This window comes from Hylobates moloch, unplaced genomic scaffold, assembly GCF_009828535.3.
Source record: "Hylobates moloch isolate HMO894 unplaced genomic scaffold, HMol_V3 SCAFFOLD_1, whole genome shotgun sequence".
Classification (NCBI taxonomy): domain Eukaryota; kingdom Metazoa; phylum Chordata; class Mammalia; order Primates; family Hylobatidae; genus Hylobates; species Hylobates moloch.
This window is the reverse complement of record NW_026652276.1, coordinates 165,222,802-165,249,409: the sequence shown is the minus strand read 5'-3', so window position 1 is coordinate 165,249,409 and position 26,608 is coordinate 165,222,802. Positions and strand designations below refer to the sequence as shown.

Genomic DNA, 26,608 nt, shown 5'->3' with positions numbered 1-26,608 from the left:
CTGTTAATGCATTCGTATGACATTGAAAGAATATGTTGCCCTACTTTTGACCTTATTTCCAAGCTTTGAATAACTTTTCTTAATATTTGGGTTCAAAATGTGATTTATGCCACTGTTACCCAGGGGTGCTTATGGTAACACTCACATTTTCTTTGAAGGGAAAAGTCAGTATGATAAAGTTGTCAGTTCTCCCCAAGGGAATCTTTAAAATCAGTATGATTTCATTAAAACTCCAACAAATATTTTCATATTACTTGGTAAATAAGCCCAAAACTAATTGGAAAGAGCAAAGGATCAAGAATGACTCAGACAAATTTGAAGAAAATGAACCATTTTAGGAGAATTGCCCTATGAAATGCGAAAACTAGTTATAAAGCTTTATTAGCTAAGACAATGTAGCATTGATGCAAGGATAAACAAAGAGATAAGTAGAACCTATAGGGAACCTACAAACATTATGATGCACATTTGAAAACTTGACATATATTGCACTGCTTAACTCTGGGGGGAAAATGGATTCTATTAAATGTTGTTTGGCCAGTTGCGTATACATTTGAAAAAAAATAAAATTAGATTGCCAACACATATAATTTTAGAAAATTTCCAGGTGGATAACTACCTAAATACAGAAAATCAGAATGTTAATGCATTTTGAAGAAAACATAGGCCCAAAGCAGTGGCTCACAGCTGTGATCCTAGCACTTTGGGAGGCCAAGGCAGGAGGATCACTTGAGACGAGGAGTTTGAGAGCAGCCAAGGCAACATAGTGAGACCCCATCCCCCACCTCCCAAAAAAAGGAAGAAAATATAGAATCTTTTTATAAACTTTGGGCAGAAAAGTACTTCTTAAACAAAACACAAAAAAATACCTACTTACAAATGTGGATATACTTTAGAAAATTATTTTCCTCTAACCCACAATGTTTCAAAGATATATAAAAAGACAAGGTACAGATAGGGTGAAAGTATTTGCAATATGTTTAAGGAAATATTAATATACAAGATATGTAAAGACATCTCATTTAAGTTAATAAGAAAAGTCACTCAAACCAACCACAACAGTGTAACAAATGGGTAAAAGAAATGACTTGACAATTTGTGGAAGTAGACAGGTGACTTACAGACATATGAAAAAATGTTTACCCACACTAGTAATCAGGGAAATGCAATTGAAATCACATTGTAATATCTTTTTACACCTGTATAATTGGCAGTACTTAAAGGATCTGAGCATACCAAGTATTCCTGAGGGCATGGAGATTTGTTAATGTCTAATAAAATTGAAAATGCTTATATTCTTTTCTTTGACTCAGGAATTTTATTTCTGGGTATATATCCTGGAGAAAACTCATTCATGTGCATAAGGAGGCATGTATGAAGTTGACTATTACAGCAATATTTTATTATAGCTAAAATGGAAAACAACACAATGTCCAGCTGCAAAATGAGTAAATACATTTTGGCATATTGATAAAAGATGATACTATATAGTTGTTAAAATAAATTAGGTAGAATTACAGTTATAATAGTCATGGTTAAATCTCAAATGTAATGCTGAATGAAGCAAACTAAGTTGCAGAAAGAGAGGTATACGTCATAATTTTTTGAAAATAAACGATTGTATGTAAATTATGCCTATTCATGCATATATATAGATCCTGTTTCAAAAAATCCACAGAAAGGTCAAACACTTTATTCTTTTATTATTAGTAGTAGTATTATACTTTAAGTTCTGGGGTACATGTGCAGAACGCACAGGTTTGTTACATAGGTATACATGTGCCATGGTAGTTTGCTATACCTGTCAACCCGTCATCTAATTAGTATGGTGATTACCTCTGTATAAGCAATGAAGGGAATAAAACTAGAGACAAATAATAAATGGGCTTCAACTTTTCTGTAATGTGTTTCTTTAGAAAAAATATTACTCAGGCTGACCGTGGTGGCTCACACCTGTTATCCCAGCATTTTGGGAGGCCAAGGTGGGAAGATCACAAGGTCAGGAGTTCAAGACCAGCCTGACCAACATGATGAAACCCCATCTCTACTAAAAATACAAAAAACATTAGCTGGGCTTGGTGATGCACGCCTGTAATCCCAGCTACTCAGGAGGCTGAGGCAGGAGAATCTCTTGAACCCGGGAGGCGGAGGTTGTAGTGTGCCGACATCACACCACTGCACTCCAGCCTGGGTGACAGAGGGAGACACTGTCTCAAAACAAAAAAAAACAAAAAAAAAAGAAAGAAAAAATATGACTCAAATATAGCACAATGCTAGGATTTTATAAAGGTGGGTATTGGGTACATAAAAGTTTATTATCTATTTGACTACATTTCTTATGTTTGAAGTATTTCATTATGAAGAATAAAAATGATTTATACAAAATATATATAGAAATGTAAAAGTATTATACAACAAACAGTATCAATACATACACTGCTCATAAACATAAGTATGAACACACACACAAACACTTGTATGTATATGTAAGTATACAGATGCACATGAATGAGCATTACATATTTGAAGTATATACCTTGAATAGGAAGAATTCCCTGTAATTCCTGGTTAAGTTTTTCCTTAGGGAAGATAGATGTGTTGTGAGACTAGGTATTAGGCCCAAAGCATATTTCATCTGGATCCTAGGTTTTATGCACAGTTATTAAGGACAAAAATGATATAAATATGTAAATATGTCATTTGCAGTTATCAATTTTTGTGATAGGAATATGGATGTTTGGTAAACTGAATGTCTCCATTTAGTATTACTTGTTTCTATCCTTTAAAACAGTCTTTATTTTTTTTTTTTTCAACTTGTATTTTTGATTCAGGGGGTACATGTGCAGATTTGTTACCTGAGTATCTTGTGTGAGGCTGAGGTTTGGGATATGAATGATCCTGTCACCTGGGTACCAGGCATGGCACCCAATATTTCGTTTTTCAGCCCTTGCTTCCCTCTCTTCCTTTCCCCTCTAGTAGTCCCCAGTTTCTATTGTTGCCATCTTTATGTCCATGAGTTCCCAATGTTTAACTTACACTTATAAGTGAGAATGTGCGGTATTTGGTTTTCTGTTCCTGTGTTAGTTTGCTTAGGTTAATGGCCTCCAGATGTATCTGTGTTGCTGTAAAGGGCATGATTTCATTCTTTTTTATGGCTACATAGTATTCCATAGTGTATATCTACCACAATTTCTTTATCTCATCCACCATTTGTGGACATTTAGGTTGATTCCATGTCTTTGCTGTTGTGAACAGTGCTGCAGTGAACATGCATGTATCATTTTGGTAGAAAGGTTTGTTTTCTTTTGAATATATACCCAGTAATGGGATTACTGGATCACATGGTAGCTCTACTTTAAGTTCTTTGAGAAATCTTTAAACTGCTTTCCACAGTGGCTGAACTAATTTATATTCCTTCCAGTAGTGGATAAGCATTCCCTCTTCTCCACATTCTCCCCAGCATCTGTTTTTTTTTTTTTTTTTTTTTTTTTTTAACTTTTTAGTAATAGCCATTCTGACTTGTGTGAGATGGTAACTCACTGCAGTTTTGATTTGCATTTCTCTGATGATTAGTGAAGTGGAGCATTTTTTATGTTTGTTGGCCATTTGTATGTCTTCTTTTGAGAAATGTCTGTTTGTGTCTTTTGCCCAGTTTTTAATGGAAATAGTCTTTTTAAAACATAAAGGGACTTAAACTCCTACACAATAATAATGGGAGATTTTAACACCCCACTATCAACATTAGACAGATCAACGAGACAGAAAGTTAACAAAGATATCCAGGAATTGAACTCAGCTCTGCACAAAAATTAATTCAAGATGGATTAAAGACTTACATGTTAGACCTAAAACCATAAAAACCCTAGAAGAAAGCCTAGGCAGTACCATTCAGGACATAGGCATGGGCGCAAGGACTTCATGTCTAAAACACCAAAAGCAATGGCAACAAAAGCCAAAATTGACAAATGGGATCTAATTAAACTAAAGAGCTTCTGCACAGCAAAAGAAACTACCATCAGAGTGAACAGGCAACCTACAGAATGGGAGAAAATTTTTGCAACCTACTCATCTGACAAAGGGCTAATATCCAGAATCTACAATGAACTCAAACAAATTTACAAGAAAAAAATAAACAACCCCATCAAAAAGTGGGCGAAGGACATGAACAGACACTTCTCAAAAGAAGACATTTATGCAGCCAAAAAACACATGACAAAATGCTCATCATCACTGGCCATCAGAGAAATGCAAATCAAAACCACAATGAGATACCATCTCACACCAGTTAGAATGGCAATCATTAAAAAGTCAGGAAACAACAGGTGCTGGAGAGGATGTGGGGAAATAGGAACACTTTTACACTGTTGGTGAGACTGTAAACTAGTTCAACCATTGTGGAAGTCAGTGTGGTGATTCATCAGGGATCTAGAACTAGAAATACCATTTGACCCAGCCATCCCATTACTGGGTATAGACCCAAAGGACTATAAATCATGCTGCTATAAAGACACATGCACACGTATGTTTGTTGCGGCACTATTCACAATAGCAAAGAGTTGGAACCAACCCAAATGTCCAACAACGATAGACTGGATTAAGAAAATGTGGCACATATACACCATGGAATACTATGCAGCCATAAAAAATGATGAGTTCATGTCCTTTGTAGGGACATGGATGAAACTGGAAAACATCATTCTCAGTAAACTATTGCAAGGACAAAAAACCAAACATCGCATGTTCTCACTCATAGGTGGGAACCGAACAATGAGAACTCATGGACACAGGAAGGGGAACATCACACTCCGGGGACTGTTGTGGGTTGGGGGGACGGGGGAGGGACAGCATTAGGAGATATACCTAATGCTAAATGACAAGTTAATGGGTGCAGCAAACCAACACGGCACATGGATACATATGTAACAAACCTGCACATTGTGCACATGTACCCTAAAACCTAAAGTATAATAATAAAAAAAAAAGATAAAAAAAAAACATTAAGTATTTGACTAAGATCTAGAGCTTCTATAGTCATCCCTGGGAATCCACAGGTGATTCTTTGTAAGACCTCAGTGCATACCAAAATCTGCGAATGCTCAAGTCTCTTACAGTATAGTATAGAGATAGTATTTGCATATAACCTGTGCACATCTTTCAAATAGTTTAAATTGTCTCTGGAGTACTTCTAATATGTAATACAATGCAAATGCTGTGTAGTTAAGTTTTTTAATTTGTACTTTTTATTGTATTACTTTTTCTATTTTTTCAAAATATTTTATATCCACAATTTGTTGAATCCACAAATGTGGAACCCACTGATAACAGAAAGCAAGACTGACTGTATGTAAAACATAGATTTTGGATCAAAAGAGTATCCTAAAAATCACATATTTTGTCAACTGATTTGTTGGAAATGATTATTACATAAATTAATTGTGGGTAATTTTTTCCTCTTTCTGAAGAATACAAGTCAATGACCAGATTGTGGAAGTGGATGGAATCAGCTTGGTGGGTGTGACACAGAATTTTGCAGCAACTGTTCTCAGAAACACCAAGGGCAATGTCAGGTAAATTCGTGCCTTCTAACATACACCATGTTGTTACTTTAGCTGAATTTTAATTTTCTATAGTTTAACCTGCAAATAAATGTAATTACAATGACAATTTTACCTGAATAGTAAAACTTTGCTTTTAGTTTTAAATATTTTCACCTTTATTATAATTAGTTCGTGAAAATGGAATTTAAAATTACAAATCATAGTATTTGTATGTGTGCTTGTCTTCGTATCTTTCTAAAATACTGTGATTTCCAGGAAGATATAATTTCTAGTTATAACCTCAATAAATATGAATTAGGTCCCAAATATTTTTAAGGAAAACAGTTATACAATACTTGAAATGATTATACATATATTCAATGTTGTGTGTTTTTTAGACAGTCAGGTTGAATAAAGATAAGTATATTTTTTAAATGTATATATTATTTTAAGGAATCAGCCATGACCAATGTTTGATGAATTATAACTTTTCCAACTTAATGCACTTAGGGTGCATTTTTTTTGGGACCTTGAAATTTATATTCAACCTTGGGATTGTGAATATTGTATATTGGAAAACAAGTAAGAAAGCAATTTAGAGCTAGTTGAAGTCAAGGTTTGAAATCAAGTCTTTTTTTGCTTATAGGTTACTTATTTATCTTCAGTATTGCTTATATCATACACTTTTCCATACATCTTGTGTAAGAAACATTAAGGAAACATTATTTAGTATGTGTAATGATGAAAATGGTTGGGTGTTCTCATTATCAAAATGAAACTTCTATTTATTCTGAAAATATTAATGAGTTAACATTGCTATATAAACAGTAACATTAGGATATTATTGGAGTATGTTTTATTTTGCCAAAGCACGAATTTAAGTTTTAGACTTTAGGCTTTTTCAACTTTAAATCATCCTCTAATGCTAAAGGGATGCCTTAAGGAATATTACCTAAACTACTTCTGTGGGCGCTATGTTGATGTTTCTAGAATATCCACAGTCCTGAGAAAAGTATGTAAAATAATTGCAAAACTGTGTGGTGCTCTCTGAGTTGTGTGGGTGGGTCCATTCAGTAAATGTGATTGTCTTTTTGAAGATCACTATGTGTTCTTAAGACAGCACTTTCCCGTGTCAGTATAGAACTTGGTTTTGAAGCTGTCCATTAGACTTTAAAGTAAATTTTAAAATGAAATAGGTAAGATATACATTCAACTCATACGAACATTTCTCAGTTGGAAAAGAATTTGTAGTTACATGAAGCCATAGCCATCCCTTTTTTCCCCTCCGTTGACTGTATAATCTTGTGTTATTATTTTCAGCCTTGTACAAATTTCAAAAGTCTTCAAATGTCTTCTTAACTGGTCTGTCTGATTTCACATTCTCACTTCCTCAGACTGCTCTGTTCATCATTACTCTCATGGAAGGACATAATTACAGTTTTCAAGTAAATGAAGGGCTATCATGGAAAAAGAAATTGACCTTATTCTGCTTAACTCTAGTACAGGTTGAGTATCCCTTATGTTAAATGCTTGGAACCAGAAGTGTTTCCGATTTCAGATTTTTTTTTGGCATATTAAAATATTTGCATTATATACTTAGTAGTTGAGCCTCCCTAATGTGAAAATTCAAAGTCTGAAATGCTCCAATGAATATTTCCTTTGAGTGTCATGTCAGTGGTCAAAAAGTTTTGAGTGTTCTGAACATTTTGGATTTCAGATATTTTGATGTGGGATGCTCAGCCTGTATAAACTTCCACGTGCAGGGTTTTTTTTGTTTTGTTTTGTTTTGTTGTTGTTTTTTGAGACAGAGTCTTGCTCTGTCACGCAGGCTGGAGTGCAGTGGCGCAATCTCAGCTCACTGCGATCTCTGCCTCCTGGGTTCAAGCAATTCTCCTGCCTCAGCCTCGCAAGTACCTGGATTACAGCCATCCGCCACCACATCCAGCTAATTTTGTATTTTTAGTAGAGACGGGGTTTTGCCCTGTTGCCAGGCTGGTCTTGAACTCCTGACCTCAGGTAATCCGCCCACCTTAGCCTCCCAAAGTGCTAGGATCACAGGTGTGAGCCACTGCGCCTGGCCCCATGTCCAGGTTTTTGTGTGGACATAAGTTTTCTACTCTACTGGGTAAATACCAAGCATGGAGCATAATTGCTATATCATGTGGTAAGTGTATGTTTAGTTTTGTAAGAAACCACCAACCCATCTTCAAACTGGCTATACCATTTTGTATTCCTGTCAGCAATGAGTGAGAGTTCCTATTGCTCCACATCCTTGCCAGCATTTGTTGTCAGTGTTTTGGATTTTGACTATTCAAACAGGTTTATAGTGGAATCTGATTGCTTTAATTTCCATTTACCTCCATTGTCTATTAATATTTACAATTGGTAATGAAAAGTTTCATGTTAATATGATTTGTAATTCTTTATAGTATTTACTTTGTTACCCCTTCTTTTGGATTTTTTTCTCTTATAATTGGGTTTTTGTAATTTTTATCACACTGTAACTAGATCTGTGTTTGTTTATTTGGTTTTGGGAAATTCTGCTTGGGATTCAATCTGAAGACTTGGATTTCGGAAAGTTTCTATTATGCTTTGGTTATTTGCTTTATTTCTTCTGCATTGTCTTTGGCCTCTCTTCTCAAACCAGTATTAAATAGCGCTTAGATTTTCTGGGCATATCCTCTAGAATCTTATTTTCTCTCAGGATCTCCATCTGTTTGAATTTTTGCTAGTATGTTATAAGAGTTTCTTTAATTTTCTCTTCCAGATTACCATTTTTTTTTCCAGGCATGGCCTATTTTAACTGTTCCATGCTTTATTCTCTATTTTCTGTTCTTATTTCTAGCTCCATTCTCTCTGCCCGGAGCTTAAGAATAGTATATCCAGCTTCCTACTTGACATCTTCATATGGCATTCTAAAAGGAACATCAAATTTAATATACTCTAAGTATTATCCTTTATTTGTGCCATTCCCTGTCTTCTGCTCCACTTTCCTGCTTTGCCCCCTTCCCCAAAAAACTCCTTATCACATGACGTACGATTGGCTGCTTCCACCTTATCAAGTCTCAGTTCAAATATTAATTCTTCAATGAATGAGCTTTTCTCATATTTATGTTGTCCAAACTCCAATTCACTCTATCTCAATTACCATGTTTTCTACATAGCATTCATTTACTGATCCTCTTCTGATCCTCTCCGCCTGGTTATTGACTCTCTTTTGGGTTTTCTACTGTATCGATTCCTGTCTAGTCTGTATGATAATTTGAATATGAAAGTAATGATCTGTGACTTTTGAGGCTAGGTTATAAAAGGCACTGTGGCTTTTACCCTGCTCATTCGGATCACCAATTTTAGGGAAATGTAGCTGCCATATCAAGAATGCTTTCAAATACCCTTTTGAAGATGCCCACACAGGGAAGACGTTGGGCCTACCAGCAGCCAGCACTAACTTAACCAGCCATGTGGGGAGGCACCTTTGAAGATCTTCCAGCCTTAGTAAAGCGTTCAGATGCCTGCAGCTTCAGCTAACAACTGGTTGAATTTTGTGAGAATCACCAAGCCACAATTGAACAGACAAGCCTTCCTTGAATTCTTGACTCACAGAAACTATGGAAGATAGTAACTGTTTATAAGTTTTGGGGTAATTTGTATCAGTAGCTACAACTTACACATATTTTGGTACCTGAATGTGGGCTGCAGTTGAACAAAAACTGAAAATGTGGGAGTAGCTTTGGGACTGGACTGTTAGTGAGGCTGGAAGGACTATGAGGAGAGTATTAGTAAAAGCCAAAGAGATCTTACAGTGATTGCTGGGAGAAAACTGATGGTCTGTGAGGAGGAGGCTGGTGAGGGCTTAAAGAAGAAAGCTATAAATGTTATTGAAGATTGGGCCAGGCGAGGTGGCTCATGCCTGGAATCCCAGCATTTTGGGAAGCCGAGGCAGGTGGATCATCTGAGGTCAGGAGTTCGAGACCAGCCTGGCCAACGTGGTAAAACCCTGTCTCTACTAAAAATATACAAACTTAGCCAGGCGTGGTGGAACATGCCTGTAATCCCAGCTACTTGGGAGGCTGAGGCAGGAGAATCACTTGAACCTGGGAGGCAGAGGTTGCAGTAAGCCGAGATGCGCCATTGCACTCCAGCCTGAGCAACAAGAGTGAAACTCCATTTCCAAAAAAACAAGAAAATTAGAAGAAAGAGGATCTTCATTATGTAATAACAGAAAATTTAACAAAACTTACCTCTAGTAATATGGAAAGTAGAATATTGACTGGGACATTTAACTCATAAGATTTCAAGCCATTGTTGAAAGTGTCACTAGCTGCTTTTTGCTGTATATAAGTAAAATTTATGAGAAGATAGATAAGCTAAAGGAAGAACTGTTAAAAATAAAGCAAGTTAAACAAACTAGAAAACTTAGACAAACTGGATAAATTTCTGGATACATATATGTAGACTACCAAGATTGAATCAGGAAGAAATAGAAAACTGGAACAGACCAATAATGAGTAACAAGATTGAATCAGTAATAAAAATTCTCCCAACAAAGAAAAGTCCAGGACCGGATGGCTTAAATGCCAAATTCTAGCAAACTTTCAAACAAGAACTAACACCAATTCTCCTCAAACTATTCCAAAAAATTGAAGCAGAGGGACTTCTCTCTGATTCTTTCTATGAGGCAAGCATTACCCTGATACCAAAAGGAGATAAGGACACAACCAAAAGGAAAACTGCAGGCCAATGTTCCCAATGAACACAGAGGCAAAAATCCTCAGCGAAATACTAGCAAACCAAGTCCAACAGTACATCAAAAAGATAATACACCATGATTAAGTGGGATTTATCCCAGGGATACAAGAATGGCTCAACATAGGCAAATCAATAAAATATGCTACATCACATCAACAGAATGAAGGACAAAAACCATCTGATCATCTCAGTAGATGCAGAAAAAACATTTGATAAAACTCAGTATCCCTTCATGACGAAAACCCTCAACAAAGCATGCATAGAAGGAAAAAACCTGTATTAGTCCATTTTCACGCTGCTGATAAAGACATACCTGAGACTGGGCATTTTACAAAAGAGATTTAGTCAACTTACAGTTCCATGTGGCTGGGGAGGCCTCACAATCATGGTGGAAGGCAAGGAGGAGCGAGTCACATCTTACATGGATGACTGCAGGCAAAGAGAGAGAGCTTATGTAGGGAAACTCCCATTTTTAAAACCGTCTTATCTCATGAGACCCATTCATTATCACAAGAACAGTGCAGGAAAGACCTGTCCCCATAATTCAATCACTTCCCACCAGGTTCCTCCCATGACATGTGGGAATTGTGGGAGTAACAATTGAAGATGAGATTTGGGTGGGTACACAGCCAAACCATATCAATACCTCAACATAATAAAGGCCACATATGACAGACTCACAGCTAACATTGTATTGAGTGGGGAAAAGCTGAAAGCCTTTTCTCTAAGAGCTGGAACAAGACAAGAATGCCCACTTTCACCATTCCTATTCAACATAGTACTGGAAGTCCTAGCCAGAGTAATCAGGCAAGAGAAAGAAATAAAAGGCATCTGAATAAGAAAAGAGAATGTCAAACAGTCCCTCTTTTCAGATGATGTGATCTTATATCTAGAAAAATTTGAAGACTCCACCAGAAAACTCTTAGATCTGATAAAACAAATTCAGTAAAGTTAGTCACAGGTTACAAAATCAGCATACAGAAAATAAGTGCTTTTTCTATACAAAAATAATGAACTAGCTGAGAAAGAACACAAGAAGACAACCAAATTTACAATAGTTAAAAAAAAATACCTAGGAATAAATTTAACCAAGGAGATGAAAGACCTCCACAAGGAAAACTACAAACACTGATGAAAGAAATTGAAGAAGACACAAACAAAACAAAGAGCCCATGCTCATGGATTAGAAGAATTAACATTGTTAAAATGACCACACTCCCCAGAGCAGTCTACTGATTCAGTACAATCGCTGTCTAAATATCAATGTCATTTTTCACAGAAATAGAAAAAAAAATCCTAAAATGTGTAAGAAACCAAATAGGGCTCAAATACCAAAGTGATTCTGTGCAAAAAGAACAAAGTTGGAGGCATCACATTACCTGACTTCAAAATGTATCACAAGGCTTTAGTAACCAGAACAGCAAGATATTGGTATAAAAACAGAAACATAGACCAATAAAACAGAATGGAGGACTCAGAAACAAATTCACACCTTTATGGCCAACTGATTTTTGACGAAGACACCAAGAACATACACTGGGGAAAGGGCACCCTCTTCAATAAATCGTGCTGGGAAAATTGCTTATCTATTTGCAGGAGAATGAAACCGGACCCTTATCCCTCACTATATATAAAAATCAACTCAATATGGATTAAAGACTGAAATGTAAGCCCCACATCTGCAAAACAACTAGAAGGAAGCATAGAGGAAACACTTCAGGACATTAGTCTAGGCAACTACTTTATGGCTAAGACCTCAGAAGCACAGGCAATAATAAAAAAATAGATAAATGGGACTATATTAATCTAAAAGACTTCTGCACAGCAAAGGAAACAACAGAGTGAAGAGATAGCCTGTTGAATGGGAGAAAATATTTATAAACTATTTATTCAACAAGATTCTGATACCTAGAATATTAAAAGAACTCAAAGCAACAGTAAAAAGACAAAAATCGTCTCATTAAAAAGTGGGCAAAGGATACAAATAGACATTTCTCAAAATAAGACATAGAAATGACTGATATGTGCGAAGGTGCTCAACATCACTAATCATCAGAGAAATGCAAAATAAAACTATACTAAGATATCCGCTTACCCCAATTAGAATGGCTGTTATTAAAGAGACAAAAGGTAACAGATGCTGACAAGGATGTGGAGAAAAAGGAACTCTTACACACCACTGCTGGGGATATAAGTTAATATAGTCATTAGGGGAAACAGTAAGGAGACTTCTCAAAAAACTAAAAATAGAACTACCAAATGATCCAGCAGTCCTGCTACTGTTTATTTAAAGAAAAGAAATCAGTATATCAAAGAGATGGCAGCATCTCAGTGTTTATTGCAGCACTATTCACAATAGCAGTGATATGGAATCAACCTACCTAAGTGTCCATCAAAGGATGAATGGATTTTTTTAAATGGTATATATACACAGTGAAATACTATTTTGCCATAAAAAAGGTGAAATCATGTCATTTGTAGCAACATGGATGGGAACTGGAGGTCATTATGTTAACTGAAATAAGCCAGACACAGAAAGACAACTATGACATGTTCTTAGTCCTATATAGGAGCTAAAAATGTTGATCTTATAGAGGTAGAGAGTAGAATGATAGTTACCAGAGGCTGGGAAGAGTGTGGGGGTGTGGGTGGGTGGATGAAGAGAGGTTGGTTAAAATGTACAAAAATACAGTCCTTAGAAGGAATAAGATTTAATGTTCAGTAGCAGAAAGTTAATAACAATGTATGTATATTACAAAATAGCTAGAACAGAGCACTTGAAATGTTCCCAGCACATAGAAATGATAAATAGTAGAGGTAATGAACACTCCAGATACCCTTATTTGGTCATTATACAGTATAGCATGTAAGAAAATGTCACTTTTATCCCATAAATATGTACAAATGTTTATATCAATAAAAAATTTTAAAAATTAATAGAACTTACCCTCAAACTAAATGTAGCTCTGATCCCACATTCAAAAGCCTTAAAGGCAAGCCTCAAAAAGGTTTGTTTTTTAGTACTTTAATTGTCCCAGAGGAATACTCAAGAATACTTATTGTATTACAAAAAATATCTTTATATCTGGCATGCAATCAACAATTTCTGGGCTTGCAAAGAATGAGGAAAATATGAGCCACAATCAGTGGAAAAATTAATTGAAACAGATACAGCAATGTTAGAAATAAAAGCAGTAGATGAAAACATTAAAATAGTTATTATAATTAGATTTCAAAAATACAATAAGGTAGCAAAAGGGCTGAGTATGATAAGTAGATACGGAAAAGATAAAAAGGAGGTTCCACTCCAACTTCTAAAATGAAACATATGTGTTATGAAATGTACATTGGATGGGATAACAGATTCAAATATGCAGAAGAAAAAATTAGTTAATTTTAAGACATACTACAATAGAAAGTATCAAAATTTAAACACAGAAATAAAAGACAGGAAAGGATGAACAGAACTTCAAGAGGCTGTGGCATAATTATAAACTACTAATATACACTTTTGGAATCTCAGATTGGAATGAGAGAGGTGCTAGAAAAGATAACTGAAGAGATAATGGCTGAAAATTTTTCAGATTTGATGAAATTTTTAAGATTTATAATATCACAGATCCAAGACATTTAAGAAATCCCAAACAGAAGGAATATGAGGAAAACTACATGAAGAGACATCATAATCAAAATACTTGAAATCAGTAGTAAAGAAGAAAATTATAAAAGCATTCTGAGAAGAAAGACATATTGTGTACAGTGAACCAAAGATAAGAATACAGTAGACTTTGCAATAGAAATAATATATCACCAAGGAAAGTGAATAATAATTTAAAAGTTTTGAAAGAAAAATTGGAATTTTATCCTCAAGAAAATAGCTTTCAAAATTGAAGATGAAATGAAGACTTTCTTCTATACAGAAGCTAAAACAATTCATTACCTGGAGAATGCTATTATAAGAAATGTTAAGGGAAGTCTTTAATAATGTAAATAATATAAAATGAAATTCTAGACTTACACCAGGAAATGAAAAGAAATAGAAATTATGTGGGTAAATATAGGCTACTTCATTTTTTAAAAAATTATTTAAAGGATTATTAACTTTTTAAAACAAAGGACATAACTGTGTTGTTTGAGATTTATAACATCGAGAAGTAAAATTTAGAACAACAGCATGTTGGCTTTTGTGACAATATGGAAGTATACTTTTGTAAGGTGATTATGCTGTGCATGAAGTAGTATTATACTACTTGGAGACAGACTGAAATAAATTGAAGAGGTATGCTATAAGACATAAATAAACACTGAAGAAACCCCAGCAAAGAGTTATACCAATAAAGAGTTATACAACAAGGATAAAACATAATTATAAAAGTACTTTATCCAAAAAATGCAAAAAAGAAAGAAAAAGAGCACAGGGGAACAAAAAGTGAAGAGATGTATAGAAAACTAACAGCACAATGGTAGCTTTAAACCCAAACTTATCAGGAATTTCTTAAATGTAAATGGTCTAATGACCAATTTAAAGGCAGAGATTGTCATATTAGATTTTTAGAAAGTAAGTCTCAAATAGGTTAAAAGTAACAGGATAGAAAAAAATGATCATGCTATCATTAATCAAAAGAGCACTGGTGTGGTTATATTGATACTAGACAAAATAAATTTTAAAAGTCAGTTTTGAAAACATAAATAAAGTTAGTAAATCTTTAGTCAGACTTGTTTGATATAAAAAGAACAAAGACAAGTTAGAATGAGAAGGTGTAATTACATATTCCACAGATATTTTAAGGATTAACCAATATTATGAAGAACTTTATGCCAGTGAATACAACAAGTTAGACTAAATGGTTTAAATTTTTTGGAAGACAGTGCTATGAAAAATTACCAAAGTTCACTCAAGAAAAAATTGTTTATGTGTATACATGAAGATGAGTTTAGATTTAAGATCCTCTTAAAAAGAAAATTGTTTGTTTCACTGGTGAATCTTAGCAAGCATTAGATGGATAAATAATACCAACTCAACATATACTCTTTCAGAACATAGAAGATGGTATACTTCTCAACTACTTTTATGAAGCCAATGTTGCTATGATAGTATAATTTTTAAAAGGCATTAAAATACAAACTATCACAAACCAATATTCCTCATGAATGTAGATACAGAAATCCAAATGGGATTATAAATCCAATAGCCAGGTGACACTTATTGTTTGAATGTATGGTTGATTTAATGTTTATAAATCAACCCATGGAATTTTTCATACTGATAGGATTAAGGTAAAAGTCATTTGTTCTTCTCAACAGATGTAGATGTTTTAAAAAAGCTCTCAGGAAACTTGAAATAGAAGGGAACTTCCTCAATGAGATAAATAGGATCTTAGTGAAGACTACAATTCTTAATGGTGAAAGACCTAACACTTTTCTCTTGGTATTAAGAACAATGCAAATAACTAATGCAAATAACAATGCAAATAACAATGCAATAACTAACGGAAAGCCCATAGAATGAAAAGGAGGAAGTAAAACTCTTTATTCACAGGCAACGTGATCATTTATACACAGATGACTATGAAGAAAATCCTAAAGTATCTACAAAAGATGCTACTTGAACTGATAACTGAGTCCAATCATGTTACAGAAGATGAAGTTGTCCAATCATGTTACAGAAGATGAAGTTGATGTGCCAAAATCAGAGTCTATATACTATCAACATGAATAATTGAAAATTCAGATTCAAAATAACATTGATGACAGTGTCCAAAATATTAAATACTTAAAGGTAGATCTAACAATATATTGCAGATTTCCACACTTAAAACAACAAAATATTGCTGACAGAATGTAAAGACAACTTAAATGAGGGAAGAAGTAGACCATGTTCAATGTATTATAATACTCAATATTGTTAAGATTTCAATTTTCCCTAAATTAGTCTGTAGATTAAACATAAACTTACTAAAAATTTTGAAGATTATTTTGTAGATGTTATTTATTTTTATTTTTTATTTTATTTATTTATTTATTTTTATTATTATACTTTAGGTTTTAGGGTACATGTGCACAATGTGCAGGTTTGTTACATATGTATCCATGTGCCATGTTGTTTTGCTGCACCCATTAACTCGTCATTTAGCATTAGGTATATCTCCTAATGCTGTCCCTCCCCCCTCCCCCCACCTTACAACAGTCCCCAGAGTGTGATGTTCCCCTTCCTGTGTCCATGAGTTCTCATTGTTTAATTCCCACCTATGAGTGAGAACATGCGGTGTTTGGTTTTTTGTCCTTGCGATAGTTTACTGAGAATGATGTTTTCCAGTTTCATCCATGTCCCTACAAAGGACATGAACTCATCATTTTTTATGGCTGCATAGTATTCCATGGTGTATATGTGCCACATTTTCTTAATCCAGTCTATCGTTGTTGGACATTTGGGTTGGTTCCAACTCTTTGCTATTGTGAATAGTGCCACAATAAACATACATGTGCATGTGTCTTTATAGCAGCATGATTTATACTCCTTTGGGTCTATACCCAGTAATGGGATGGCTGGGTCAAATGGTATTTCTAGTTCTGGATCCCTGAGGAATCACCACACTGACTTCCACAATGGTTGAACTAGTTTACAGTCCCACCAACAGTGTAAAAGTGTTCCTATTTCTCCACATCCTCTCTAGCACCTGTTGTTTCCTGACTTTTTAATGATGGCCATTCTAACTGGTGTGAGATGGTATCTCATTGTGGTTTTGATTTGTATTTCTCTGATGGCCAGTGATGATGAGCATTTTTTCATGTGTTTTCTGGCTGCATAAATGTCTTCTTTTGAGAAGTGTCTGTTCATGCCCTTCGCCCACTTTTTGATGGGGTTGTTTTTTTCTTGTAAATTTGTTTGAGTTCGTTGTAGATTCTGGATATTAGCCCTTTGTCAGATGAGTAGGTTGCAAAAATTTTCTCCCATTCTGTAGGTTGCCTGTTCACTCTGATGGTAGTTTCTTTTGCTGTGCAGAAGCTCTTTAGTTTAATGAGATCCCATTTGTCAATTTTGGCTTTTGTTGCCATTGCTTTTGGTGTTTTAGACATGAAGTCCTTGCGCCCACGCCTATGTCCTGAATGATATTGCCTAGGTTTTCTTGTAGGATTTTAATGGTTTTAGGTCTAACATGTAAGTCTTTAATCCATCTTGAATTAATTTTTGTATAAGGTGTAAGGAAGGGATCCAGTTTCAGCTTTCTACATATGGCTAGCCAGTTTTCCCAGCACCATTTATTAAATAGGGAATCCTTTCCCCATTTCTTGTTTTTGTCAGGTTTGTCAAAGATCAAATAGTTGTAGATATGCGGCATCATTTCTGAGGGCTCTGTTCTGTTTCATTGATCTATGTCTCTGTTGTGGTACCAGTATCATGCTGTTTTGGTTACTGTAGCCTTGTAGTATAGTTTGAAGTCAGGTAGTGTGATGCCTCCAGCTTTATTCTTTTGGGTTAGGATTGACTTGGCGATGCGGGCTCTTTTTTGGTTCCATATGAAGTTTAAAGTAGTTTTTTCCAATTCTGTGAAGAAAGTCATTGGTAGCTTGATGGGGATGGCATTGAATCTATAAATTACCTTGGGCAGTATGGCCATTTTCATGATATTGATTCTTCCAACCCATGAGCATGGAATGTTCTTCCATTTGTTTGTATCTTCTTTTATTTCATTGAGCAGTGGTTTGTAGTTCTCCTTGAAGAGGTCCTTCACATCCCTTGTAAGTTGGATTCCTAGGTATTTTATTCTCTTTGAAGCAATTGTGAATGGGAGTTCACTCATGATTTGATGTTATTGTTAAGAAAAAAATTTGGAGGACTTTCCTTGCCTGAAAGCATCACTAATCAAGGCAATCCGGTTGAGGTATAAGAATAGTAATATAGATTAATGGATCAGAATAGAAATTTGCAGTACAGACCTGCGCAGATATAAAGAATTGATTTTTTTTTATAAAGGTACCAAGGTAATTCAGTGGAGGAAATTATAGTTAACTCAACAAATGGAGCTGAAAAAATTAAATAGTCTCATTGAAAACAAAATGAAAGCAAAAAACAAACCAAAAAATGCCTTGACCTTCATCTCACAGTATATATAAAAATTAACTTAGAACTGATCACAACCCTAATTGCAGCAGCTAGAACACTAAGATTTCTAGAAAACAGGCAAAAATCTTTGTAATTTTAGATTTAGTGAAATAACTCAGGAATAGAAAACCAAATACCTCATATTCTCGTATATAAATGGGAGCTAAACATGGGTATCCATGGACATACAGAGGGCAACGCTGTAGGTAATATACACTGGGGACTCTAAAAGAGGAGGACTGGAGGAGGATAAATGTTGAAAAATTACCTGTTGGGCACAATGTTCATTGTTAAGGTGATGAGTATGCTAGAAGCTCAAACCCCACCACTACGCAATATATCCATGTAACAAATCTGCATATATACCCTCTAAATGAATGAAAAACAATTTTTAATGTAATTTAACAATTTAAAAATTTTTTTAGGGCACAAAAGCAAAAAGTGTAAAAGGAAATAATGATAAACTGCATCAAAATTTAAAACATTTGTTACAAAATACCCTTAAGAAAATGGAAAAACAAGCCACAGAATGAATATCTGTAAAACAATTTTCTGATAAAGAACTCTTCGTAATTCAATAAGATTATTGTAACCACTATATAATGGAGTTTTTAAATGTGCAAATCCTATTAAAATATATAAATCACTTAAAGAGACAGTTCACCAAAGGAGATATACCATTAAACATGAAATGCTGTTTAACGTTGTTAATTATTAGGGGCAGGTAAATTAAATCCGCAATGAGGTTCTACTGTACACCTGTTAAAAAGGCTGAAAATAAAAAGAGTGATACCACTATGCATTGACAAGCATATGGACTGAGGTTCACATTTATTTGCTGATCGGAATGCAAAATAGCACAACCACTTTGCAGAACAGTCTGGTAGGTTTTTACAAAGTTAGGCATACACTTGTACCAGCCAGCAATTCCACACCTAGCTATTTACTCAAGAACAATAAAAACATATATTTATATAAAGACTCATACTTGCATATTCATAGCAGCTTTTTCATAACTAAAAACTGGAAACAACTCAGGTGTTCATTAACTGATAAATGGTTATACAAATTGTATTATATCCCATATAGTGAAATATTTCTCAGTGATATGAAGGAACAAACTACCAATCCTTTCAATACCGTGTATGACTCTCAAAACCATTATACTAAGTAAAAGAAGCCAGAAGCCAATAGCCTGTATACTGCTTGAATACATTTGTATAAAATTCTGGAAAATACAAAACTGTGGTAATAGCAGATCTATGATTGCTCAGAATCACAAATGACGGGAGGGAATTTTCTGCAAACAAGAAGGAAAGACCATTTTTGAGGTGATGAAAATGTTCTATATTGTGATTACTGTGTTTATTACACAGCTATGTATGCATTTATCAAAACTCCTCAGATTATACAACTTAAATTTGATCAACTTTAACGTATATAGATTGAACTCAGTAAAACTGAATTTTAAAATGTGAGATAATAGCTATTGTTAACTTGAAAAGCACCATACAAATTGATTGTTGTTGATAGTGATGTGAAAAGGGTTGTATCTGTTTAACAAAGGCAGATGTAATCAATGTGAATTTCATTAGCAATCTCTAGATTTTATGGTGCTGTGTACTTTTATTTTTAAAATATTATTATTGACTTTTTACCAGAAAATAATATTTTCTGTATAATTTTTTGCATCTAATTTTTTTATCAAACATGAGTTTGCAAAATAATTTTTGAAAACTCATGTTTCTTGAGTCTACACCTATAAACACGACCTTGCCTGTCTTGTTGACCACTGGCATAGTTGGTGTAGCTATTGTTGTATAACATATTACTATAAAATTCAGTGACCTGAAACAACTAACTTTTATTACCTCATGGTTTCTGTGATCCACTTCCCAGCGAACTCATTTGGGCCCTTCTGCCAGGCCTCTCACAACATGAAAACTGTCTTCTCCAAAGAGTCATACAAGAGAGTGCCCAAGTTGGAATCTGCCATCTTTTTAAACCTAAAATCTGAAATGACATCCTGTCAGCTCTGTATTTTATTTGATAAAAGTGAGTTAATATGTGCAGCCTACATGCAAGGGTAGATAATTACATTCAGACTTAAATATAAGGAGTGAAGGATCACTTGGGTCTATGTTAGAGGCAGCCTATCATAGTAGGGATCAATAACTAGTTGGATGGATGGATGGTTGGATGGATGGATGGATGGATGGATGGATGGATGGATGTGGAGGGATGGTTGGTCAGGCAGACAGATGATGGGCAAATAGATTAATGCTATACCACAATATAATTTAATTTATGTTGCATAACCAACTTAATCCTGAAAAACTTGAGACTATTTAGGAAAGATTGACCAGGATGGTGAGAGGTATAACTGTTTTCCTTCTGTATATAAAAGTTAAAATATTCTATAACCCTTTGCCTTAAAAAAAAAAACTTAAAAGACATGGTAATAATTATAAAGCATTTGAAAGAGTGAACTCTGGAAAAAGGATTAGTTTTTTTTTTTTCAACTCCAGACAATCATTCTAGTACTGTCAGCAATTTGGCAAAGTTTGATATAAGACAGAGATTTTGTTTCAATTTGAAGAAATTTTCAATGATTTATATGTTTGCTCTTCAGTGTCATTCACATTAAACTTTAAATGCTTTTAAGAAAGTATCTGCTACCCATGATCAATAACTAGGCATTCATTTTACTTTTATCCCTAGCATATGGATTTAATGACTTTGACAGGGAAACATATAACTTCTGATGGTCATAATTTTCTAGGAATTATAACAATAGAAAATAATCTGAGGGTCTTAAATATTTATCTTTTTTGGAAAAGGTTAAAATACATAAAAGAAAATATAGGCTGGGATCATGGCCGACAGGAGGCAGGACTAGATTGAAGCTCTGACTTGGACAGACAGAGCAGCATGTGTAGGCTCTCATCGTGAATTTTAGCTTCATAACGACTGCAGGAATAATCAGAAAACCCGAGAGGACCCACAGACCCTCAGAAAGAAGCAGATTTCTCCTGCAGGACCCAGGAGACACTCCAGATATTTTGCTGGTATCCATGGCTGAGAGACCCATAGACGGTTCACATCACAGGACTCTGTGCACACAACCCCCAGTACCAGCCCAGAGCCTAGTGGATTTGCTAGGTGGCTAGATCCAGAAGAGAGATAACAGTAACTACAACTTCACTGTCAGGAAGCCATATCTGTAGGAAAAGAGGGAGAGTACTACATCAAGGGAGCACCCATGACACAAAAGAATCTGAACAACAGCCTTCAGCCTTAGACCTTTCCTCTGACAGAGGCTACCCAAATGAGAAGGAACCAGAAAACCAACTCTGGTAATATGACAAAACAAGGCTCTTTAACACCGCCGCTCCCCCCAGGAAAAAAAATCACAGTAGCTCACCAACAGTGGATCCAAACCAAGAAGAAATCCCTGATTTACCTGAAAAAGAATTCAGATTAGTTATTAAGCTAATCAGGGAGCCACCAGAGAAAGGCAAAGCCTAGTGCAAGGAAATTAAAAAAAAAAAACGATGCACGAAGTGAAGGAATATTCAATGAAATAGATAGTATAAATAAAAAAACCCCAAAACTTCACAAAACACTGGACACACTTATAGAAATGCAAAGTGCTCTGGAAAATCTCAGCAATAGAATTGAACAAGCAGAAGAAAGAAATTCAGAGCTTGAAGATAAGGTCTTTGAATTAACCCAATCCAACAAAGACAAAGAAAGAAGAATAAGAAAATATGAACAAAGCCTCCAAGAAGTCTGGGATTATGTTAATCCACCAAACCTAAGAATAATCAGCGTTCCTGAGGAAGAAGACAAATCTAAACGTTTGGACAACATATTTGGGGGAATAATTGAGGAAAACTTCCCAGGCCTTGCTAGAGACCTAGACATCAAAATACAAGAAACAGAAAGAACACCTGGGAAATTCATTGCAAAAAGATTATCACCTAGGCGCATTGTCATCAGGTTAAGTAAAGTTAAGATGAAGGAAAGAATCTTAAGAGCTGTGAGACAAAAGCACCAGGTAACCTGTAAGGCAAAACCTATCAGATTAATGGCAGACTTCTCAGCAGAAACCCTACAAGCTAGAAGGGACTGGGGCCCAATCTTGAGCCTCCTGAAACAAAACAATGATCACCCGAGAATTTTGTATCCAGTGAAACTAAGCATCAAATATGAAGGAAAGATACAATCTTTTTCAGACAAACAAATGCTGAGAGAATTCAGCACTAACAAGCCACCACTACAAGAACTGCTAAAAGAAGCTCTAAATCTCGAAACAAATCATGGAAATGCATCAAAACAAAATGTCATTAAAGCATAAATCTCACAGGACCAATAAAACAAAAATACAAGTTAAAAAACAAACAAAAACCAGGGTACACAGGCAACAAATAGCATGATGTATGGAATGGTACCTCACACATCTCAATACTAACATTGAATGTAAATGGCCTAAATGCTCCACTTAAAAGAAACAGAACAGCAGAATGGGTAAGAATTCACCAACCAACTCTCTGCTGCCTTCAAGAGACTCACCTAACACATAAAGACTCACATAAACTTAAAGAAGCAGAAAAAGGCATTTCATGCGAATGGACACCAAAAGTGAGAAGGAGTAGCTGTTCTTATATGAGACAAAACTTTAAAGCAACAGCAATTAAAAAAAGACAAAGAGGGACATTACATAATGGTAAAAAGCTTTGTCCAACAGGAAAATATCACAATCCTAAACATATTTGGGATCCGCACACCTAAAAGTGGAGTTCCCAAATTTATAAAACAATTACTACTAGACCTAAGAAATGAGATAGACAACAACACAATAATAGTGGGGGACTTCAGCACTCCACTGACAGCACTAGACAGGTCATCAAGACTGAAAGTCAACAAAGAAACAATGGATTTAAACTATACCTTGGAACAAATAGACTTAACAGATATATACAGAACATTCCATCCAAAGCCACAGAATATACATTCTATTCAACAGTGTGTGGAACTTTCTCCAAGATAGACCAGGTGATAGACCACAAAATGAGCCTCAATAAATTTAAGAAAATTGAAATTATGTCAAGCACTCTTTCTGACCACAGTGTAATAAAGCTGGAAATCAACTCCAAAATAAACCTTCAAAACCATGCAAATACATGGAAATTAAATAACCTGCTCCTGAATGATCATTGGGTCAAAAATGAAATCAAGATGAAAATTTAAAAATTCTTCAAACTGAATGACAATAGTGACACAACTTATCAAAACTTCTGGAATGCAGCAAAGGTGGTGCTAAGAGGAGAGTTCATGGCCCTAAACACCTACATCAAAAAGACTGAAAGAGCACAAACTGATAATCTAAGGTCACACCTCAGGGAACTAGAGAAACAAGAACAAACCAAACCCAAACCCAGCAAAAGAAAGGAAATAACCAAGATCAGAGCAGAACTAAATGAAATTGAAACAGAAAAAAATACAAAAGATAAATGAAAAGTTGGTTCTTTGAAAAGATAAATAAAATTGATAGACCATTAGCAACATTAACCAAGAAAAGAAGAGAGAAAATCCAAATAACCTCAATAAGAAACAAAACGGGAGCTATTATAACTGACACCACAGAAATACAAAACATCATTCAAGGCTACTATGAAAAACTTTATGTGCATACACTAGAAAACCTAGAAGAGATGGATAAATTCCTTGTAAGATACAACCCTCCTAGCTTAAATCAGGAAGAATTAGATACCCTGAACACTCCAATAACAAGCAGCGAGATTGAAATGGTAATTTAAAAATTACCAACAAAGAAATGTCAGGACTAGACAGATTCACAGCAGAATTCTGTCAGACATTCAAAGAAGAATTGGTTCCAATCCTATTGACACAATTCCAGATAGAGAAAGAGGGAACCCTCCCTAAATCATTCTATGAAGCTGGCATCACCCTAATATCAAAACCAGAAAAGGACATAACCAAAAAAGAACACTGCAGACCAATATCTCTAATGAACATAGATGCCAAAATCCTTAACAAAATACTAGCTATCCAAATCCAACAGCATATCAAAAAGGCAATCCACCATGATCAAGTGGGTTTCATACTAGGGATGCAGGGATGGTTTAACATACATAAGTGAATAGATGTGATACACTACATAAACAGAATTAAAAATGAAAATTACAAGATCATCTCGATAAGATGCAGAAAAAGCATTCAACAGACTCCAGCATTCCTTTATAATTAAAACTCCCAGCAACACTGGCATACAAGGGACATAACTCAATGTAATAAAAGCCATCTATGACAAACCCACAGCCATCATAATACTCAATGGGGAGAAGTTGAAAGCATTCCCTCTGAGAACTGGAACAAGACAAGGATGCCCACTCTCACCACTCCCCTTCAACATAGTACTGGAAGTCCTAGCCAGGGCAATCAGAGAGGAGAAATAAAGGGCATCCAAATCCATAAAGAGGAAGTCAAAGTGTCACTGTTTGCTGATAATATGATCATTTACTTCAAAAACCCTAAAGACTCCTCCAGAAAGCTCCTAGAACTGATAAAAGAATTCAGCAAAGTTTCTGGATACAAAATTAATATACACAAATCAGTATCTCTTCTATATACCAGTAGCAACAAAGTGGAATATCAAATCAAGAACTCAACCCCTTTTACAATAGCTGCAAAAAAAAAAAAAAATACTTAGGAATATGCCTAACCAGGAAGGGGAAAGACCTCTACAAGGAAAACTACAAAACCTGAAAGAAATCATAGATGACACAAACAAATGGAAACACATCCTGTGCTCATTGATAGGTAGAATCAATATTGTGAAAATGACCATACTGACAAAAGCAATCTCAAATTCAATGCAATTCACATCAAAATACCACCATCATTCTTCACAGAATTAGGAAAAAACAATTCTAAAATTCATATGGAACCAAAAAAGCCTATATAGCCAAAGCAAGACTAAGCAAAAAGAACAAATCTGGAGCCATCACATTACCTGACTTCAAACTATACTATAAGGCCATAGTCACCAAAACAGCATGGTACTGGTATTAAAAATAGACATATAGACCAATGGAACAGGATAGAGAACCCAGGAATAAACCCAAATACAGCCTACTGATTTTCGACAAAGCAAACAAAAACATAAAATGGGAATTGGACACCCTTTTCAACAAATGGTGCTGGGATACAGGTTAGCTAGCTGCCTGTAGGAGAATGAAACTGGATCCTCATCTCTCACCTTATACAAAAATCAACTCAAGATGGATTAAGGACTTAAATCTAAGGGCCAAAAGTATAAAAATTCTAGAAAATAACATTGGAAAAACCCTTCTAGACATTGGCTTAGGCAGTTTTGGGTTTCATGACCAAGAACCCAAAAGTATATGCAATAAAAACGAAGATAAATAGCTGTGACTTAATTAAACTAAAGAGATTTTGCACAGCCAAAGTCACAGTCAGCAGAGTAAACAGACAACCCACAGAGTGGGAGAAAATCTTTGCTATCTACACATCTGACATAGGACTAATATCCAGAATCTACAACGATCTCAAACAAATCAGCAAGAAAAAAAAAATCCCATCAAAAAGTGGGCTAAGGACATAAACAGACAGTTCTCAAAAGAAGATATACAAATGGCCAACAAACATATGAAAAAATGCTCAACATCACTAATAATCAGGGAAATGCAAATCAAAACCACAGTGTGATACCACCTTACTCCTGCAAGTATTGGGCATAATAAAAAAATAAAAAAACAGATGTTGACGTGGATGCAGTGATCATGGAACACTTCTACACTGTGGTGGGAATGTAAACTAGTACAACCACTATGGAAAACAGTGTGGAGATTTCTTAAAGAACTAAAAGTAGAACTACCATTTGATACAGCAGTCCCACTACTGGATATCTACCCAGGGGAAAAGAAGTCATTACATGATAAAGATACTTGCACACACACTTTTATAGGAACACAGTTCACAACTGCAACATCATGGAGCCAACCCAAATGCCCATCAATCAACGAGTCGATAAAGAAACTGTGATATATGTGTATATTCTGTATATATTCTATATATATATAATATATATATGGGATATAGAGAGAGAATATAGAGAGAATATATAGAGAGAATATATATAGAATATATAGAATATATAGAGAATCTATAG

At 35.0% G+C, this 26,608-nt stretch overlaps 1 protein-coding gene and 1 long non-coding RNA gene across 9 annotated transcripts in view; one reads left to right on the top strand and one right to left on the bottom strand.

Moving 5' to 3' along the window:
• Positions 1–26,608, top strand: part of PPP1R9A (protein phosphatase 1 regulatory subunit 9A) — a 399,467-nt gene that overhangs the window by 255,036 nt on the left and 117,823 nt on the right. For all 7 annotated transcript variants that reach the window (XM_058424523.1, XM_058424521.1, XM_058424525.1 and 4 more), the window contains exon 5: positions 5,463–5,567. In XM_058424523.1, the coding sequence (XP_058280506.1) occupies positions 5,463–5,567 (105 nt within the window). The remainder of the gene's footprint in view (positions 1–5,462; positions 5,568–26,608) is intronic.
• The window catches only part of LOC116814080 (uncharacterized), a 179,290-nt gene that overhangs the window by 118,287 nt on the left and 34,395 nt on the right, over positions 1–26,608 (bottom strand). The window contains exons 2-3 of one of the 2 annotated variants that reach the window (XR_004371169.2): positions 21,815–21,853; positions 20,262–20,403 (exon numbers count right to left, since the gene is read on the bottom strand). This is a non-coding gene — a long non-coding RNA (uncharacterized LOC116814080). The remainder of the gene's footprint in view (positions 1–20,261; positions 20,404–21,814; positions 21,854–26,608) is intronic. The other variant, XR_009208787.1, reaches the window with a different exon arrangement.